Here is a 22,028-nt window from a genome sequence, read left to right on the forward strand (position 1 = left end):
GGAAAAGATTCGACCTTTCATATCATCGCAGGATTCTTCTCTCGGATAAAAATGTAATTCCTCTCCAGAGCAACCGGATAAAGAATGAAGGGATATTAAAAAGACTGCATTTTTGCAATAAGGGACTGCATTTCTGATTCATTCGTAAGAAAATCTATCTGCATGGGGGAACTATCGGCTAATACGTTTCTTTTTAAAATGAGCAAGATGAATTAGTATTATCCTTGTCGCAAAATGTAGATAGAGAGGTTTTCATGCAAGAAAAAATTGTGAATAAATGAATTTATTTTAAAAGAAGTGTGTACTGCGCAAATTACACACTAGAAAAAAAGTAGCTTGGATCTAGAATCCAGACTCTTAATAACATTGACAAGAAAAAATACTCTTGATTCAATCCGACTTTTTCTTGAATTGAAGAGCCAAGCCTCTTGATTTAGGCGGATTTCCTTTTGATTCAAGCAAACAGTCTGATTGAATCAAGAGTATTCTTTCTTGCCAATGTTTTTAAGAGTCTGGACTCTAGATCCAAGCTACTTTTTTCCAGTGTATTTTGAGCTTGGTTCTCTCTGGTTTGATTCGTTCTTACATAGGTATACATATGTAGGATGAATAAGTGCAAACACTTCGCCGGTTTTTTGCGATCGTGTACATTCGAGAGTCTTGCTTAAAAAATGATGCAAGACTCGGAATATGTTTCCTTTTATTGCAGAAAAGTTGATTTTAGGGTCCTAAGCAACTTTCATTTTACCTTTCTTTTTCCTTTACATTTCCTTTTACATTTGTTATGAAGAGATATGCACTAATTTGGTTTGTTTTGAAAAGAACTTAAATCTAAGGATCTCAAAATGCCGTTGGAATATTTGAATGTAATAAACCAAATTTCTTAGGATGAAATGTTCATTTTTGGAGAAAGATTTAAATGTTATTCGTTGAGATTTTTGAATACTTTAGATAAAATCGCTCAAGGAATTCTTTGAGAAATTGGAGGAAAAATATGCACGAGCATTCCAGGAAATTATTGTTTTATCAAAGGAAATTTAGCAACGTCCACAGACTCATACGGTCCTCTACCTTTACGTGGCAGTGCTGATTTGTAATTCTACAGAATAATTTGTTTTTAGTGAAACGTAATTTCACCTGAAATGTGTGATGAAAAATTGGATAACTTTTCTCAGAGTACAGCACTGCACAAGAAAATCATCTGGAACAGAGCTATGCTATACCCATTTCTCCTTCGTTAGATAAAAGCTTTCATTCAGAAAAGCAATCTTAAAAATGATTGGAGGGCTTCATAAAACTAATATTTGCAGACTTACACTTTCAAAATGAAGGAGTAGGGTGTGTAACAAATCTTAAAATTGCGTTTTCTACGTGACTGCAGGTCTGCGGAAATTTCACATTAAGGGGTTACTATTAACAGGATGCACACAAAAAAGTCTCTTTCAGAAACCGACGGGGACATTTTTTTTTAATTTGACATCGTCATCCTTCCTCAAAAATTTGGGACTTTAATTCCCCCAGAAGCCTCCCTTCCCTTCATAAAAACTTCAGACAGCACCATAAAGGCATATGTGTATCAGTAAAGAAGGTACAAAAAGGGTTGGATTATATTGATTCCTTCTGATGTTAAATTGTTAGTGTATTTTATGCAATTTTATACTTTTCATTTCATTTTTGTTTCGTGTTATCATGACCCGTGATCGTGTTTTTTTGTTCTCTCGTAATATCTAAAAGTTTAAAATGAGAGCAAAAATACTCCTGATCAGGATTTTTAAAAGATTTATTTACAATTAAAAACATTAAAAAACAATGTATTTGATCAAAATGTTGTAAGCATGACTAGATGAGGAATATTATAAAAATAAATATTATATAGGCCCTGAACAGCATATTACATTCATATTAGAGGACATTTAAAATAATCCATTTTACATAATTTTATCTACACAGGTGACAACATGAATAAAATATAAAATATAGTAAATAAAGAGTCCAGTAACATAAACTAACGATATCATCTTTTTTTTCTTAAATACAGAACACATTTTATTCACGTAAAATTTACAAGAAAATAATGTACAACAGGAGATGACTTCGTAATAATCATTACTTGTGACATTTTGAGGGTTCGCGCCGTTGTAAAGCACTTAAATTTGAATAATTTTTACTTAATTTTTAGAGCCAGATCACCTACTTTTATTTATGGTGTTTGAATGCATGATTCTTTAATAATTCAGTTCCTTTATTTACTTGGTTTGATTTTTTTCGATAATACATCCAGAAATATATGAAGCCAAACACGCAGTGACAACCCTACGAATGTATTCTGCCTATCGTTGCAAACTAAATTCGATTTAATAAAGGATTGACTTTCTTACAGTGCAAGTCAACCCGTTCGCCACGACATCAAGTTAAGAAGTTTCTTTTAAGGCTGAAGAGTTAATTTTTTCAAAAATAAAATCAGTGGCACCATAGTGTTTTTGTATAGTTTTGCATTTATATTATTAAAATTGAAAGACTCCACATATTCGGACCGCATTTAGCAGAAAGGATCCAAACCAAATCAGCTATTGCCCAATTTAACATGGCAATTTAAATTCTTACAATAGAACGTTTGTGCAGATTCCTTAATTTTTTTTTAAAATAATTTGCTTCGCACTATGCAGAAAACTCACTGAAATTTGAACGAAAATCCGCCAAACCCTATTCATGCAAAACATTAAATTGTCCAACTAAATTTGGCAATAGCTGATGTGGCGTGGTTCCTTTCTGCTTGACGCGGTCCATTTGAACTCACTGTTATCTGTTTGAGAGGCCTGCATATGGTAAAACAGAATATCAGAGAACGATACAGACACGGCAATACTCTACCCATACGAATCATCTTGTTTCGACATAAAAAGATCAGGTTCGTATGAAAGCGGAAATGTGGTGACATGAACTCCGCGCAGGCTCCAGCCGGTAGACTTCGACTTAATTAATGACCATTAAAAATTATTGAAAAATGCGTGATGTATTCGGAGGGAATTATTTGTTTTTAAAACGCGCTTGGTGGCGAAGTGGTGAATCTGCCAACGATCCGAAAACCGAAGGTCCAGAAAAACGGAGTGACCAAAACAGGAAGCCGAATATTATGATTTCTTCGGATAGTTTCGTTGCGCGTGAACTCGGGAGTGAATAGGACGTATTCCTGCCAAACGGAACTATGTGCGTAATGATGTGAGCCCTGTTATGCATATATTCTTATGGGTATCAGGGCTCATGCCTTAGTGCATATAGTTCCGTTTGGTAGAAATACGTCTAATAATAAGTCTGCTCGCGCATTCGGATCACGTACGTGTAACAATGGCACTGCAAGAACGACGAACTTCCAATAGAGGCCCTATGCAGAGATGCTGTTTTTCCGCGGGATACGGCTCAGTCTAACAATGGTGTATCGCTTCGCGATAAATCGATCAATCTGCCCCTTAAACCTATGGCAAAGGATCGATTGTCGAGTTACACCATAATAATCGATTCTTTACCGTAGCTTTAAGTGAGAACAAAGCACAAAAACATAGCCCGAATATACGAATAAAGAGGAGATTTAATTAAAATATGGGTAAATAAGGCTAAAAAATTATTAAAACACTAAAACACAGGACGTTTCGAGCTGTTACCAGCTCATTTTCAGCTGCGAAAAACCTAAAAACAAGTAAAAAATTAGTAAAAAATTGAGTGGCGACCTGACCCCAGCCGTTATCACGTAACCACTGGAATTCAGCACCGAACATCCGAGGCAGACATAGTGGCCACCTACACACCAACCAATGTGGAAGATGGGTAGGCAACGTCCTGTGTTTTAGTGTTTTAATAATTTTTTAGCCTTATTTACCCATATTTTAATTAAATCTCCGCTTTAAGTGAGTTAACATCGATATTTTACGTTTCGCTACTGTGACAGGATGGCTTATTTGAAGCAAAGCGCGGACACCATAAGCATACAGTGGCACTTACGTTTTTCTTCGAGGGAGCCGTTCAATTGCGGTGAGATGAGCAGTGCTGGACTTGAGAACTACCGAATTCCCACTCCTCTCTAGTAGAATATTTTTACAGAGAGTATGAACCCTGCATTCTGAAGAGACCCTTAGGTTTCAGAAAAATGGTGGATACTCTGGAGTCGAGGGTTTTTTTTGCCGAACTTTGACGGTTATCTCCTGCGCCACTTGTTGCCTATCTTGTAATTGAAGGAGTCTAGGTTGAAACTATTTTATCCGATTTAATGGACACTGAAACAAAAAGTTACGGGCTACATAGACATACCGTCAGTTCCGGGCTCAGAGGCCGAAAGTTCCGGGTGCCGGAGCCGTAGCTTCGACTGTTCCGGGTGCAACGCCTGGAACTTTCGTCTTCTGAGCCCGTAACGCGAATGGTGTGTCTATAAAACCCGTGACCTTTTTTTCAGTGGACAAAAAAATATACTCCTTCCTGCACGGATGTTCATTAAAGGCCAGGTTAGCGATAAGTAGAATGAGCGATGACTGTCAAAAATGACAACTGCTTCTTTGCCATTCAAAATCGCCGCCTTTTTCGAATGCTAAGCAGCCTTCATTGAGCACAATGGACCACTAGACAGGATACGAATTTGAGCAATCTGATACATGTTTCTTGACCAGAATTTCACGTTAAACACGATTTACACAACGAAAATCACTGAAACCAACTCTTAACGAAGATATTAACGTTTTTATTACACATTGGTTACGAGGAATTTGAACTGCCCGCTCACAAGAAACTCAAAGCTCTACGCAAGTCAAATCGCACACAACAACGGTTTCAGCAAGCTTTTCAATTGAGCAATGTTCATTTCCCTCCATGTGCTGTTAAAACTATAGGCAATTTGCTATAGCTGAGCCAAAGCGTCAAGATCGAGGTTGCCGGATTTTTATATCGCAGAGACTGTCATGATGAACGTTTAGCGCGCGATGTGGATCACGTAGAGCATTGAGTTTTTCATGAGCGGGTGGTTTGAATTCACGCATCAAGAATTATTGAATATCTTCGTAAAGAGTTCATTTCGGTCATTTTTGTTGTGCGCATCGTATTTTACGTAAAATTTTGGTTGAAAAACATGGATCCAGAATGCTAAAATTTGTGCCTTGTCTAGTGGTTCATTTCCATAAAGTAATTTTTGTACCACGAAACCTCATTCAATCGAGTTTTGGATGGGGAAAAATCGCGACAAATCATGCACAATTTGACTGCGTTGCGGGAGGTGATTAAAGTAGGTATACGCTCACTGCTCTTCGAGACAATACATTCGGTTTGCGCAGGTTGCTCGGTCCCCACTCGTAACTAATTACGCAACGCGCCTAGCGCCTCTTTTTCGTTGTCTTCTCTCATTCAGATTACAAGCCTGTAGAGGAGTCACGTCTCCCTGAAAAAAAACTGTTGCTTTCTTTTCACCGAAATTAATAGCCGAGTCCTTGATTAATGTGCACCAATTATGATTTGTAAATATATCTCCTCGCGCGGCGGCCTAACGAAGAAGGGCGCGAAGGGAAAAATCCGGCTAATTCAGAAGATAAATTTCAATTATTCCTCTACAAGCAATTAATTGTGTCAACTCCGCAATATTACGTCTTTAAACTGAGTAATTGATTCGGGCTGAGATTTCAGGGTGCCCGTTTCGGGGATGCCTACCAGTGGCTTTGTTTCTGTAATTAAATAGGCTCTCTCTGTGAGTGAAGAGTATGATTAAAATTCGTCGAATTAAATTCAGAGGGGCCTGGATTGTTAAATGCCTATGCTTGCTCCTCGCGTATCCAACAGCTGAGGACGATACTTGAAATAATGATCAGAAATTATACGTAATAAAATGTAAACAAAGGTTTGACTTGAGGGATGTCGTATTGTAACTAGAATACGCGAAAAAGTAATGCGAATAAGCAGATTAGGGTTGTTTGGTGATAGAGAGCTTAAAAAGTGAAAACATGAGACTAAACTCGAGTGATTATTTTTGGCTGTCAACAGAAAAAAGGGTTCCAGCCCACAAAAATGTTACTGATAGCACCGATGAAAATTTCTAGGTATTAACACTGTGGGACAAAAGTATCAAAATATTTGAAAAACCCCGAAGTTATGACGGTTTGAAGTTCGCATTTCACGTTCTTCTAAAGAGAGCTATCTAATATCTAAAGCTATGGTCGTCCTTTTTCCTCCAGTCTGCCACATCCGAGGCAAAATTTGTTTGATTTCAATCATACTTCTCACCCTGTATCGGTAGAAAAATGAGCTAGCTTGCTCAAAAATTACTCTTCAGGACACTAAAGAGTTTTTTTTCATCGAAAACTCAAAATTTGAACCCAATTTTACGAAAACAACCCTATATGTTGGGAGTTTTGCGTCCATAAACTATGAATCTTCCCTCCGTTGACGGTAGAATACATCAAAGTGCAGTGTTTAAAACTCTCTCCTTTCCAATATTCTTTTTCGGAGAGAAACGAATCAACTAAATTGCACAAATTTTCTGGGAAAATCAACTGGATGACGAAAAATTATGGGCATTTAGACCAATCACCATTTATATACAACACGGAGGGAAAAACTTCAATTCATATTACAGACCGATGAAGTTTTCAGTCATGGAAACCTAACTTCAGTTTAGGTAACCGTTGTAGTTGTTGTCGATACAAGGGATTGTATTTTTTACGGAATACTTCAGTTATCAGAACTGAAATTCGATTCCTAGCTGAAAACTTTGGTTACCTGGACCGAAGATATTAAGTTACCCTTGTGAACTAAAGTTTAGTCCTTGTAATTAGGGTATTCCGAGTGGTTCATTTCCAACGTCGCACACTGAGATACGTGTTTTCGACGTCTCTTTTGATCGACTGAGCAATTGATTGAGACAATACCACCGACTTCTTGTCTACCGCGAAACTTTCGCGAGGTGCCGAGGTGAATTCCGCTAAGCTCCCTGTTTTCGCACGAGTCTTTAGTTCGCGAATTACTGGAGCTTTTCGTCTCGCGGAGCAACGACAAATTCGCACAACAGAACACCGTCGTGCTAATGAAGAACGCCGTATGAGCCCCCAGACGTTGCCAAGTTTCCTCTGATAAAAACCTATAATTTACTTGGAAAATTGCGAATATTATTTTCCAAAATTTTCAGACAATTTTGTGCGCAATTTAATCTAAAATATCTGAAAATTTCAAGTAAAAATATGTATGTATGTATGTTGTCAAAAATACGTGCTTTTTCAAGGGAAGTTTGGCAACTCTCGAATGTTCATACGGCGTTCTTTCTTAGAACAGCAGAACACATCTCCACTGTTTTGAGGAAAAACGTCGTATGAACAATCAAAATTGCCGAATTCGTTCTAACAAAATAAAAATTTTCAGAAGTACTTGCGTGAGTGTTTTCCTTCCAGTATGCCAATTTCCAAGACCCACCACTAGGTGGATGACGTCATACGTAATGCTTTTTGGAGGGAAAATATTCTTTTACCAATGTTAATGTCCCATTAGATCTGGTGTATTAACAAATTTTACCGGAAAATATTCATAATCCTCCTACAAAAATGAATACATTCCTCTTGTAGGAAATTTGGCAACATGCAAATGCTCATATGACGTTTTGCCTTGACATGCGCACCACTGGAGACCTGACTTGTAGAATTGCTTCGAAAGCATGCACTCGTGCTTTTCACACACGCTTCACTATCTGATTCACTCGTTTCATCCCTGAGTTCTACCAGCATAAACCACGTATCTCTTCGGAGCTCCCATTGGAAGTAACGCGATTTTTCGGATAACAGGGCATGAGTTTATTACAAATTTTGCCCTCCACGGGCAAAATCAAGAAACAATTTATACGATGAACCCTGTTTCTGACAGATTCCTATGTGATTTAAGGCTCACGTAAATATGGTCGTATTCTTTATCCGGTTGATGACGAAACGAAGCGTGTTTACGAAATTCTCGAAGACTTTCAGCTCACGTCAAGAGCGAACGCTGCGCAAATATCGGAGCTGTAAGTGTTGGAAATAAGGACACATTCTTTGCTCTAATATTTTCCGCGAATTCTAGCAGTCATACTTGTACACGTCGGCTTCGTTATTGCATCGGAAGCGCCTTCGAAATTTAACGATGCAACCGGAATAACTTCAATTGAGAAAGCTACGCGCCAAGTGCTGCACTACTGAGTTAACATAGAAGCATTCGCGCCAAATCTTTACAATAAAATAATATTTTTGAGAGGAGTCATATTAAATTTCTCTTACCAAACTTTTCTGAATCGCTAGATTGAGTAGATTTAATCCATTTGTTGAATTTTCATTTGAGAAATTTTTTGGCAACTTCACGTCTTTGCAATAGTAACCAGATATGCATTCAAACACGCTTTTAATATGACCTTCAAGAGCAATGGAAATAAATTACGTGGAGAATAGTTTTAGATCAGGCAAAATTTTTGACGGAATACAGACTATGTCTTTCCGAAACCAAAAATTCTAATTGAAAATGCCTATATTAAGCCTTCAAGCATCTGAGACCAAAAAACGAAAGCAGGGCTGGGATTGCTGCATGGACGAATGATTGATAACTGGGGAATAAAAAAGCTCTTTTGTGAAATAGTTTATAGCACTTCACAACTAACATGCTTCTGGATAAGCATTTGATCAACATGATAAAAGGAAGGTAGAAGTGGATTTTTCTCCTGATAAAATTATTCAAATTTAATTGAACAAGTGCAATTTTTCTACAGGTATAAAATGAACAAAAGGGCAATAATAAAGTAGCATGCGATACCCCACAAGCTTGGAATCAAGCCATGCCCGTAGCAATCATGTCATAAGTCTTGCATGTAAAAACTTTAAGTCATATGAGAGTCCTAAGGAAACATTAGTGCTGGGCTCTTAGAACTTTATGAAGTTCCCTAACTTGAAGCTTTGAGCTATTCTAATATTTAAAAAGAACTTGCTATCTATTCAAGCAATCTTTTGTATTTTATTTTGGAGCCTATCGTGGAATAATGAAACTGAAACCTGCCCATCAACTCGTATTATGCTGTCAATCGTGTTAAAAATGAGCTTTTTATCGGCAAAAGATTGTGAAATCCGTTGGTAGTGTTAGCGCAGAATTTTAATCACAAACTGTGGTTAAAAATGACTTTTTCAATCTCAATTGCAATCCGTGGCGTTAATGGCAATATAATAAAATTAAATCGTAAATTTTTGGCCATTTTTGTGAGAGCAATTTAAAAGTGCAAAAATTCCACAGCTCAAAGAAGATCGCATGAGTTTTGAACAAAAATAATTTGCAAGTAATTTGAAGAACATACAATCCTCAAACCTTCCTTGAAAAAATAACAATTCTATGACAATTGAACGGTGCAGAAAAGTGCGAAAAATTGATTTCTTGCGCATCTTTTGTAATTATCTCGGAAAAAATTATAAAATTTCCATTACGGAATGCAATATCATTGGCGCCGAAGTCTTGGATTGGAAAGCTGCCATTGACAGGGCTCCATTTATACGAAAGGTGGGGTGAACCAACAATTTACACCCAGGAGAATTTCAGGTTGTTTCGATTTAAAATTTTTCCAAGAAAAACATCACTTCCAACAAGAATTGGTCATATGCGTGTGCAACGTTTCGAATTTGAAGGGACCCAGCCCTCTCGGCCGTGTTCCTTTTTATTTTGGTTAAAGTTCTTGAATTGAGCAACATCTAATTGCACGCATATTACGTGCGGTAATAAAAGTAAGAGTAACTTTATCGGGAGAGCATGGACATGTCATTTGATCAGAGACCTTAGCGCCCAAAAAAGTGGCTTACCAAAGTTATTTTATGAAAACTTTGGTAAAAGCTGAGAATAACGAATTAAAAATCTTGTTTAAGATAATTTCATAGGCTCTTAAGTACGAATTGTAATTCAAAAAGTTCTATGAAATTACTGTCAGGAGGATTATTCATTTTAAATAATCGCTTGGATCGCCGTTTTGGATCTAACTTTATTTAGAGAGGTATCACTATAAACCTGATGGATTTTTGGGCCTTTGCACGTGTCCACATACCGTTAAAAATATATCTCCCTGAATACAGTAGTGTGTTTACTCAGCACTTTTGCAAATAATAATTTGTTGCCAGAACACACCCACGTGTTTAGTTAACACGATATTGTGCCCAATTCGGACTTTGTAACCGCGACTCAAAGAGCCCAAACACAACGGTGTGTTACAGTCTTAATAAACACTACGCTATATTCAGTTTTTTTTTTTTAACGGTGCACTCTCCCAATACAGGCACTCTGATAAGAATCAAGGCATCTCTCCCGTGAAGACAGCTCATAAAATACGTAACGCTGAAAAAGTTACGCTAACGTTAAGTTACGTATAACGTTTCAATAGTTTTTGATTCTGTGGAGCGTTACGTACTTTATAAACGGCTCAGCGGGCTTATTATTGGAATTGACAGACAAAGCAATGGACGAAGAAGACCAAGAGAAAATGAGGGATCCTATTGGTTAAAACCGGCTGGCGTTATAGACTAAGAAGAACAAAATGATGGACCAACTTTAGGGTCCCTTTTTGGTTGCCCTTAGTTAGTCTGTTGCAACCATTCGCTTTCACCAACAAGATCGCTAAATTTTCTCTTTGTCTATCGCATTATTTCAATAATAAACCCGGCGCACAGAGGAACGAGCTACTAGGAGAAGTCGAACATGGAATTTTTGGCTAAGATTTCAAATTTTCATGTTTATTTCGTCACAAATTCAATTTCAAGGAGTGTTTCTGAAAGAGAATTTCACAAAAAAACCAATGAAACCACTCTAAAACTTTTTTGCTTCATATTTTCGAAAATATAAGCTTTCAAAGTTTCCAAATTATGTCCGAATTCTCCTATCGACTCGATCCACAGTGCGGCGGTGAGAGAACAGTGAAACGAAGGCTAGAAGGTTCGGAAAAAAGCGAAGGAGTTAAAGAGACGTGCAAGGCACCCTCTTGTTGAGCCTATGCTAGACCTGCGTCACCTGAGTCGTCGTGTAGTGGTTGGTTTGGTTGGTCAGCTCGTTGTGCTGGTTGTTTTGAGGCAGCGGAAACCACTTGGGCCGGAAGAGCTTGTCGAAATTGCTCCGGAACTGTCTGGACATGGCGCAGTACAAAATAAAATTGATCGCCGAGTTGATCAGCGCCAGGATATCCATCACCTCCCCGAGCTGGTTGTAGCAGTCCTCGAAGAAGGGCGGCCCTAGCACCATCGACAGCAACCCTAGAATCCCTTGCGGGAACTCTGTGAGAAGGAACAACAACAAAACAGCCAACAACATCCTGGTCGTCCGGTCGGTTTGTTTCTCCTTCTCGACGAGTTTGCTGCTCTTGTTGTTCTTCTTACTCGTGGCCTGTCCGGAGCTCAGCTTTTCCCGCCTTTTTTTCGTGTCGATGAGCGCGCAGATCAGCCTCAAACTGAGGATCGTCAGCGCTATACAGGGTATTATCTTAATAACTATACTGTACATCCAGAAATTCAGATCGCTCAGAAAGTGATTATTCGCGCGACCTAGCTCGCTTAAATTCACCACGTAGATGGTGACATTCTCGACGGTGTACGCCGAGGAGTTCTTAAGCGAATTTATAAGTCTCGTATTGTTGATATTTATGGAGGCGCTGTAGCTGGAATTATTGTCGGTGAAGAATAGCTCTTCCTGGGACTCCAGATTAAACGCCAGATACAGGGGGATGCATAAAATCGGACAGATTATGTACCCTAATAGAATCAGCGTCGTGGTGGTGCGCATGCTGCACCACTGGCGATTCCTCTGCGGGTAGCCCACGGCGATGTACCTCCAAATAGCGAGGAGAAGAGTCAGCCATATCGAGACAGTATGGCAGACTTGGGCGAAGTTCGAATGGAACAAAACGAACAACGACCAGTAGTAGTTGTAATGTTCCCGACGGGACTGTTTCCGGATGTACATGTGCCAGGAGAACGGGATGTACTCGATCATGACCAGGAGGTCGGCGATGGCCAAGCCGGTGAGGATGGAGTTGGTCGGCGAGCGCATGTCCGGTCGGGTGAGGACGATGATGTTGAGGAGGTTGGCGATGGAGCCGAACAGACAGACCACCAGGCTCATGTAGCCGTGGTACGAGCGGTACGTGTTGTGGAACCGGTGTAGTCCATCGCCGCAGTAGAACTCCTTGCTGTACGTCGAGTTGGAGATCGTCGTTACGTTTGACGAGATCATTGCCACCTCTCTCTTGTTTACCTGTCCTAGCTAGCTGATTATTTTACATCGTTTTGCAGAGGATTCAAGCTTTTCCTTTTGAAAATGTGCTCACTAAAACTATGGACTCCATTACTAAAAGTGTGTTTCAAGAATGGTCGATAGTAAAGTCAAATTTTCTTACATTTAGACTTGTCTATTAGGCGCAAGAACTTAGCGCGTTTCAATTCGTAAAAATAGCTTAATTTTACTGAGCTTATTGAATTTTTGTGAAATAATATTTACTGAATACTTTCAAGTTGGGTCAAGTTTGGCACCATTGCCAATTGATAAACTGATTTAAATATGGCGAACAGTACTTTCAAATTTTCTGAAACTCATGCAATTCTACTTCATCGCTTGCTTTTAACTCAGCACGTAATAATTCGTAAAATTGATTTATTCCTACTGAAATGAATTAAAGTCTGATTGATTAATTCAGTTACATCAATTTTCTGGGCACTATCATTGTCTTTCGAAGCTGATTAGTTCCTGATATAAAAACCATATATTGTTTGGGAAACTTACGACTTTTGACATTGGTCGTGAGTATCAAAAGGCACTCTTGATTATTGAAATGTCATTTTTTATTTCTTTAAGTTTTTTGCGAGCAATCTTTCAATCTAAGTATCGATTTCAAATTGAGATACTTTGTGACTTTGTCTTTAATGACTTCATTAAAACATTTACTGTAACAGTCTTAATTTTTCAGGCTTAGAATTTCCAATCACGTACCTTTTCTGCCCCAACGTTGAGGTCGAACAATAAAATCATGCCTAAAGTTCTCAAAAATTCTTAAGCTTTCGACAAATCTTCTTTTAATCATTTCCGAGAGTTCTCGAGACTTCATCTTCCGATTAGAAAGTCCCTATCCATGATGATTGGACCTAAGTGTTGCCTGGCATAAGTTTTAACTTAAGTTCATCCAATGCACTTTACTTCAAACTCCAGTGTCTGTCAAAGAGACCTCTATTTCTGTTTCGATCATTTACACAAAATATTTTGACCAAAATGAGTTTAATTTGCGTCTATAGCTTAGTGGTCACATACTTTCAAAAATAATTATATCAGTCAATTTTCCAAATAAATTATGAATTAAGTGTGTCGTTCAAGACTTGTTCTTTCAGTGTATGATATTCTATCAATTTAGAGTTAAAAATATACATCTCAACCATTTAGAGACGCCCATGCGCTCTCTTGAGATAAAAGTTAATTAATTTTAAAGAATATTTATTTCTACAGCGTTTGTCCCAGATGATGAAAAAAATAATGAAATATAAATATAAGAACTCACACTTTCGGGTGAAATTTTATGAATAACTCGAATTTTGCTTTTAATAATACTTGCAAATCTCAAATTCAGTTGAACGTTTCGTCAGGAAATGATCGCTCAGGCATGAGGAACCCTAGAGACGGCAAATATGACGATGCTGGGCGTCACAAATATTCTTAAAGCTTTTCCTATGAATGGAAAGGAAAATATTTGTATCCTGCTTGACTTTTTCCTTTGAAGCGTTGATTCAGCGTTGGATTGAAGCGACTCTCCTACATTGCGAGAGACGTTCCGTGGACGAGGGTGGCACCAGTTGGCGAAGCGCAGAATTCGCGAGTCTGTACGTGATGCAAGACGATGTGCTCGGCGGTTGAGTGGCAATTTTCAATCAACGCAGCTCCTGCAACAAAAAGCATCGCACATGTTACTGTGAAAGTCACGAACATTACAGGCTAACAGGATTCAGGAGCAAGTTATTAAAACAAACCATCGGTCAACATTCTTCCTCGTTTTTTTAAGCTCCCAAATCCCCGAAATTGTTCGTAACCAGAGACAATATATTTTAGAAGCCCCACACGAATAATCTAGGCGATGTAATCGGCTGATGCAAAATTTTGATTCGGAGGTCATTGGTATTTTTTGCCTAGTGATGAATGATGCAAAAAAATCAAATAAAATTCGCCGAATAATGACATGACGAATGTCAGAGTGAACCTTTTACTTTGCTTGCTTTGAGGGTTCCCGGTCAATATTTCAAAATAATTAGATTTTCTGGACCTATTTTGCAGAAAATTCTGTCTCTGTGGACTTGGGTGACTTTTCTCGTGAATGATTTCAAATGAGTTGACATACTTCATTGGTGAATTATCAAATAAAAACGATAAATAAAAATTGTACACCGAAAAGAAGTGCTTCAACATTCTGGATGTAAAAAAATTGTGCGAGAACTTATAAAATGCTGAATTACCCGCGTCAGCAATTACTTAAGCAAAGCCAAGATGTAAAACTAACTTGAACTAACGTAAAACTAATTACTGAGTCGGGTAATTCAGCATTTCATAAATTCTCTCACACTTGTTTTACAATAAGCATGTTAAATCAACTCACTTTGATTCGGTATAGCAACTTTCACTCATACATCCTCCCTCATTATCATCAGTAATGATACAGAGTAAATGATGCCCTAAATGAACCCTTAATTTTTCAGGGTAGAGATTATCCTAATTTCAAAACTAGATTCACCGAGCAACGCCGGCATCGGGTGAGAGTCAAGGTACTTGTAGGCGTCTGCAGAGTGTAGTGTCGGGCCCTTTTCAGCCGCTGAGGCGAGAAAAATAATTAATGGTGCAGGCGCCAGCTTACCTTTGATTAATTGCTACTTAACGTTGTCTTACGCTCTTTAGGTTCAGACCGGGAACCTCTAAACTTTCGCCCCTCATGAGAGCTTTTTAAGGGCGAGTGTGCTGTGTACTCCACACACCGTGCAAAATTCAAATTAAGTTCACGCCAGGAGGGGTTTGTGAGTCGGGATAGGGTTATCATGAGAGTAAATAGATTTCACAACCAAATTTACAGTTTGGAACAGATGCGCTGGAGATAATCGTAACGTGAAATATGTTGAAAATCGAGCAGCCCGTAACAAGACATATTTTTTTGTAAAAAAATGTATAGCTGCTGTTAATAAGGCTAGAAAACACTGAAAAAAAAACACATTGGATCTAGAATCCAGACTCTTGATTCAATCAGATTTAAGCTTAAATCGAAAGGAAATCCGCTCAAATTAAGAGGCTTGGTTCTTGATCTATGCTTAAATCTGATTGAATCAAGAGTATTTTTTCTTGTCGATGTTTTCAAGAGCCTGGACTGTTTTAGTCTGGATCTAGATCCAATGTGTTTTTTCCAGTGAAGAACATATTCACCGAGACGTCTTGGCTGGAAACACCGCAGCCTTCTTCAGTTGAATAAAAATATATACAAATTTAAAAAATAGTACCAGGTTGTTCCTCTCCAAACGAGGAAATGTTATGAAACAACTAACCAGTTGTGCAAAGATGTATATGTAGAGTAGCGGATGTGGTATTACGCCCTAAATCACAAACTTGAGGATTGTGTCTTAAAACCGTGTGGTTTTTTGGGTGATTATTTTGGCAGTTAAAAATTCATTAACTTTGACGAATTAATTTGGAAATTTCCCTCAAGTTATCCGGACCAACCCCGAAAAAAAAGTGACGTTGATTTAACATTCTGGATGTAAAAAAAAATGAGCGAGAACTTATAAAGTAGTAAGTACTAAAGTAACTGTTGCAACCGGTAATTCAGTATTTTATAAGTGATCGCACTTTTTTTACATCCAGAATGTTAAATCAACTTCACTTTTTTTTCGATGATATTATGAGTGGAATTTTTCGTGAAGTTTACAGAAACGAACATTAGTATTTTAAGAAATGCGTATATTCTTCGGAGAAATGTGGCAACGTTTGGATGTACTTCTAAGCACGCAGAGTGTCATCGCATTACAAATCTCATGCGCGAAAGCAATTGCAGAGAAAACAGTTTCAAATGAGGATCTGCTTGGTACCACGATAGTTGATAGGATATTAGCGCGGAGTGACGGAAAATAAAAACGCCTTCAATCAATCGGATAGGCACACCGAGCTCCCAGGAGGTTGAATAGTGGTATCACGCCCCTTAGCACGTATCTTAAGATTTTGTTTTATAAACCGTTTTAGTTCTCTCCTGCCGTGTTAAAGAAAAACGCCGCATGAGCCTTTAGACATCGCCATATTTATGTCAATAAATGATGAATTTACTTGGAAAATTGTGAATATTTTTCTTCCACTTTTTTTTCAACAACTTTCTTCATGATTTAATATAAAGTATCTGAGAAGTCCGAGGAAAATTTTGCATAACTTTCCACAACACACATTAATCAGAGGTCATTTTGCCGACTCTTGATGTCATGCGGCGTTTTTTCTGAGCACGGCAGTTCGGGTGATTTTGTAACAGCTGTGACGGTTATTTTAGACAAATTACTGCAGTTGCTAAGGACTGCGGTAGACCTTTCAGAGATTTATTGCAGCTGCACTGACAGATTTTAAAGGATCGTATTCTGATCTTCCTCTCTTACTGCGGCCATTTTCCGTTCATTAGTTAGGTCTCTCTCTTCAAGAATTACACATCGAAAATCTCGATAGAGTTAAAAATGCGTATCTTGATTACGACGTTTCAAAATCTTTGATTATTATTCATATTCTTTAAAAAACAAATTAACCGATTATTCTTGGAAAATATTGGGTTAGTGAAGAAAAGTAATTAATATTTTTTTGGAAGAAACTAATTTCTAAATTATTATTATAATTCTAAATTTTACCGAAATTTTGTAAAAACTGTAATTTTCATAAGCTTGCTGAAGGACTAATCAGACCCTCTCCAATTACCATCTGGGACCTCCCTCAGTAAAGGAGTGAATGAAGAACCACTGCGAATACGACTTTCAGATAGGTTTGTTTCTTGGTTGCAAACTTTGCAAAAATTTTGTTTCACTCATAAAGACGAAGATGAATTGGAAAAAGTTGAAGCTAACTAAAATATTTGAACCGAGTTTCAGAGAAAGAAATCAAGTTACATGAAGCTATATTTTTTTCGATAAGATTCAGAATCAAAGATATGGTTCAATGCCTGCCTAAATCAACACTTGAAAAAAGATTCCTCGGCTCTGATACCTTTTCATGGGAGAAAATATGTATCTGGTTGAGCTCAAGAGTACTCCTGACTCAGGTTTCCCAAACTGTAAATTCAGAGAACTAAAGAAGACAAAGGATGAAAACATTAGAAACGCTTTAACGATTTCACGTGACTTATGGGTCTTTTCATCTCAAAGTCAACAGAATTCCTCCGCTTTTTCGCGCGGGATGTCTCAGTAATTGACGCGAATAGCTCAAGCCTCGACTGGAACTACGCAAAACGGGGGATCACTTGTTGAATGTTCCCTCCACCCCTACTCGAAACACAAAAACCGCGCATCTGGCCGGAATTCCAATTGGTAGTTGAGTCGTTCTTACCGCGTTCTCTCCTCGCGTCGTCGGTCGACCGTTCACTTGCGGGCTGAGGCTTATTAATTGGCCCTTTTGAAGACAGTTCAATCCGAAGCGACGCACAGTGGATCGAGTCAATCAGCGAGGTCGGACAGGAAATTTTTGACTAAATTTTGCATTTTGACTGCAAATTTGCATGTCTACATCCTCACATTTTAAACTTTACGGTGATTTGATGGACGCCATATTTTGTGTCGAAACGACATGCGATATATCGCATTGGTAAACCAATCGATATACATCAATTAGTTCCATTTTTTCAGCTACTCATCATTTGTCTCGAATTTTGAGACGAAATTTTTGACTAAAATTGCAAATGTTTATGTCTACATCCTCACATTTCAAACTTTAAGGTGATTTGATGGACGCCATATTTTGTGTCAAAACGACATGCGATATATCGCATCGATTGGTTCCATTTTTCAGCTACTCATCACTTGTCTCGAATTGTTGAGATCGCAATTCTGTTGTCAGGAGACTAAAAAGTTCACTTACCCATTTTGACAAAAAATTCAATGTAATAAAGGCGTGGTTTTCTTAGAGAGAAAATGTCGCATTCGAGTGCAGTTTCGATATCAGTATCGAATGCGATATTTTTCGATATATTTATGCACAGGATCGTGTGCATACATTTCGAAATCATGACCTGATAAACGCTGACTCCGCGCATTTAAATAATAGAGCCTGACACAGAGCGGAGCGGCGTGCTGCCAGCGCGGAACGCGCACTGGCGCCTACAAACCTAAATGGATACTTCACGCATTGCGCAATGCGTGAAGTATCCCTGTTAGGTTTGTAGGCGCTGGCCGCCCGCCCGCCGCACCGCATCGTACCACGGCGCCTCAAGCAACTATTTCACAACAGAGGTGTTGCACAGCATCATACGAAATTGAAGGCGCTCCAACATATTAAGAATGACAGGCATCCTTTAAAAGTGCGGAGCTTTCCTCTCAAAATAAATCAAGATACTACAGCACAACAAACGAGCGGTAGTCCAAAAACTTACAAGTCCTAGCATCCGTATTTAATGACGTTTAGCGTCTCGATTTAGGCAGAAACATTCAAAATCAGCCTATCATAAAACGTAGCCTAATTTCTTCCCATGTTTATTTCCTTACTAGAAAACCAATCAACATTCTGACCTGGAATTTTGCAGGTTTTTCTTCTAAAAAACCACGCCTTTATTAAGTTAAATTTGTTTGTCGAAATTGGTAAGTGAATTCTTTAGTCTCCTGACAACAGGATTGCCATCTCAAAATTCGAAAAAATGACAGATGGCTAAGAAAACGGAACTAATCGATGCGATACATCGCATGTCATTCTGTCACAAAATATAGCGTCCATCGAATCACCTAGGGTGCTCATTGTGGAAAATTTCACGAGGAAACCAACGGAGCCTCTTTTAGAACCTCAAAGCCTTGTATGAACGGAATGTAGATGTTGCATGTGTGAGGGATTTGCGATTTGACCATTGATTCTTATGTAAAAGTTCGCGAGAAACACGATGGTGCCACTGGTTTTCTCTGAAATCAACTCCCAAGCTCAAAATGAGCTCTCAGTTGAGGCCAAAATGGAGGGGATATCCCACCCTACCCTGAGAGTCCACCTCTACATCAAAACAAACTCTCCATGCAAAAATAGGGAGAAAATACATTGACAGGGCTGCCACTTTATTTGGGGACTCCAAAACTGAAAACACGGCAACCCTGCTAATGTATTTGCTCCCTATCTTTGCATGGAGAGTTTGTCTTGATGTAGAGGTGGACTCTCAGGGTAGGGTGGGATATTCCCTCCATTTTGGCCTCAACTTGAGAGCTTTTTTTGAACTTGGGAGATGATTTCGGTGAAAATCAGTGGCGCCATCGTGTTTCTCGCGAACTTTTACATAAGAATCAACGGTCAAATCGCAAATTCCTCACACATGCAACATCTCAATTATAAGCGTTCTGAGTTTGCAAATTTTGTTCGACCTCTCCTATTGACTGGGTCCACTGTGCGACGTCCCATTTGTTGCCACTTAATCTGTCAAACCTCCCGCTTACGGAAAGGAACCCCGACCCCACTATTTTTCATCGTTTTTGCTTTGAGCCCCGACGCTCGGAGCCCCGCGATCGTCGCATTAAGGGGTTATGAAATCACCGGGGGTGCTTTTCTTAATGACGCGCTAGGCAGGCAAATCTCGCCCGAATAAAGGAGTTGTTGTTCAGTAGCGTAGCGTGCTTTGCAATATATCGATTGATCTGCCGTTTTAATCTATGGAAAAGGATCGACAAACATGGTATACCTTAATAATCGATTCTTTACCATAGTATCAAATGGAAAAATATCGATGATCGATCATTCACGCCTCACCACTGGTGTTGTTGATGTTTCGCTGAAAAATATTGCTTGCACGGAGGGGGTAAAACTCAGTTACACTGCCGCGCTAACGTGAAACGCAGAGAGAGAATTCAAATATTGGCAAATTTTCGCTTTCCAAGAAATTTTCAGGCATTTTAGATTAAATTACGAACAAAATTCTTGGAAAAATCGAAGGAAAAATATTTACAAATTTTCTCCAGAGTTCGAAATTTTATAAAGGAAAATGCGACAAAGTCTGAGGGCCCATACCGGTTTCTTCCTTAGTATGGCACAAGGTTGGGTTGCCACAGAATTTGGAGAATTGAATTCCCTGGCATTTCCCGGATTCCCCTGACACATTTTGTTGAAATTCCCTGACAATTGAACAAATGCCAGATTCTTAAAAAGACATAGTTAGAAATAGTTTTCAGGCATAATTTGTTGTTCGAAACGTCAAACCCGCTGATGAAATCAAATGAAGGTGATTTGACGATTTTTCCCTGGCATTTCCAGGTTTTCCCTGACATTTTAAAAGTCCTGACATTTTTCGGGTTTCCCGTTATTCCTTGACTGTGGCAACCCTCACGGTAAGATGTGAAGCCATAAGTTCAGCAAAAGCACTAATATTTTGTTTGATTCGTTTGATTTTTCAGCACGAATTATTATAATTCCCTGCGAAGTATAAGAAAATGTGTTAATATGAAAATTTGAACAGAAAATAACCTAAACGAGTTTTTCTTTTTTTATTTTAGTTAATTTTCTCTATTTTGTTCTCAATTGCTGTGCTTCAGCTTCTAGTTCAATTCTCTTTGTCACGATGTGTAGCCTACGAAAAAGGAGCCCTCAACCTAATGAAAGGAACTGCTAGAGAGACAATTCTACGGCCCCAAGTTTTATTCTCAAACAACCCACTTCCTGGAACGTCATCGCCCCCACTGGAAAAGCACACGACGTTCCGATGCTTCCCAGACAAAAGAACGTAAATAACTAACTACGTCTTCAACATTGCAAAATTTGACACTCAAAAATTGTATTTTAGCCTAAGAAAATGTTGAAATTCTCCAAGCAAGAATTTCGCTGATGTTTCTCCTGATCACACATGAAAATTAGAGACATTTTTCAACGGGAATCAAACGGTTATATTCGAGTAAGAACCGGAATTCTCCGAGTTAATTTGGCAACCTCGGAAGTGCAGTTACGCTCTTTCGTCCGGAAAACGACGAATTTTAATTGGGGAGACTCGGACCCCGGGCGTTCAAATCCACGCGCATGAAACAACATCAAAGCCTAACCTCTCCTCGTCGTTTAAAGCGGTCGAAGTTAAAACATCCCAAATCCATCCCCGATGAACTCCAAGGTCCTAAGAACCCTGATATCCCCGGGATTATCACGAAATGAAAATGCGCGGTTTTAAACCCGAGCTGATTCATTTTGGGTCAGCGGCCACACGGTCAATTCCGGAGCCCGACCCTTTGACCACGAGCGAATTCGAACCGAGCGCCTCGATTCCAAAACCGCGCAACCACCCACACAATTCCCGCAGCACTTACGTCGTTTAATCCCGCTGCGTGCCCGTTTCGACTCTATTGACCGACGGCCCGGGGGTAAGGGGGGGCGGTTTAATCAGAGCCCGAATTCCTCGAACCAGAAGGTTGGGAGGGGTGGTGAGGGGAGGGGGGAGGGGGAGGGGGGGGGGGTAGTGCCCCGCTTCGGATCGGACGGTTTTGGCGCGCCCGTGATTACTTCCGGGAGAACAATCGGTGGTGAGACCGTGATAAAATCCGCGCACCTTACTGGGCCGTAAAACCGCGTATGTGACCACGGTTCGGGCGGGGGAGTTGAGCGGTTTTGGCCTCGCGGGGAGGTGAATAAGTAGCGTCGGGTTAGGCCTGCGCCCGGCTGTAAACGGGATGATAATGTTGGGCGGCGATGCCGCACCGCGGGAAAATCGTCATTTTTTGGATTGTATTTTGCGATTAATAACCATGATGCCGATGACTCAATTTTGAGTTTTTCAGGATGATAGTCTCTTTCTCCATGGATCGCCATTATGCAGAGAAATTCCCATTTTTTCA

The 22,028-nt window shown here is 39.2% G+C and overlaps 1 protein-coding gene across 1 annotated transcript in view; it reads right to left on the bottom strand.

Annotated features, from left to right (window-relative positions):
- Positions 1–1,762: 1,762 nt before the first annotated feature.
- The window catches only part of LOC109033832 (G-protein coupled receptor dmsr-1-like), a 120,359-nt gene continuing 100,093 nt past the window's right edge, over positions 1,763–22,028 (bottom strand). Inside the window, exon 3 of the mRNA XM_072303149.1 lies at positions 1,763–13,919. Within this exon, the coding sequence (XP_072159250.1) occupies positions 10,999–12,228 (1,230 nt within the window). The 5' untranslated portion in view covers positions 12,229–13,919 and the 3' untranslated portion in view covers positions 1,763–10,998. The remainder of the gene's footprint in view (positions 13,920–22,028) is intronic.

This window comes from Bemisia tabaci, chromosome 8, assembly GCF_918797505.1.
Source record: "Bemisia tabaci chromosome 8, PGI_BMITA_v3".
In the NCBI taxonomy this organism is placed as follows: Eukaryota; Metazoa; Arthropoda; class Insecta; order Hemiptera; family Aleyrodidae; genus Bemisia; species Bemisia tabaci.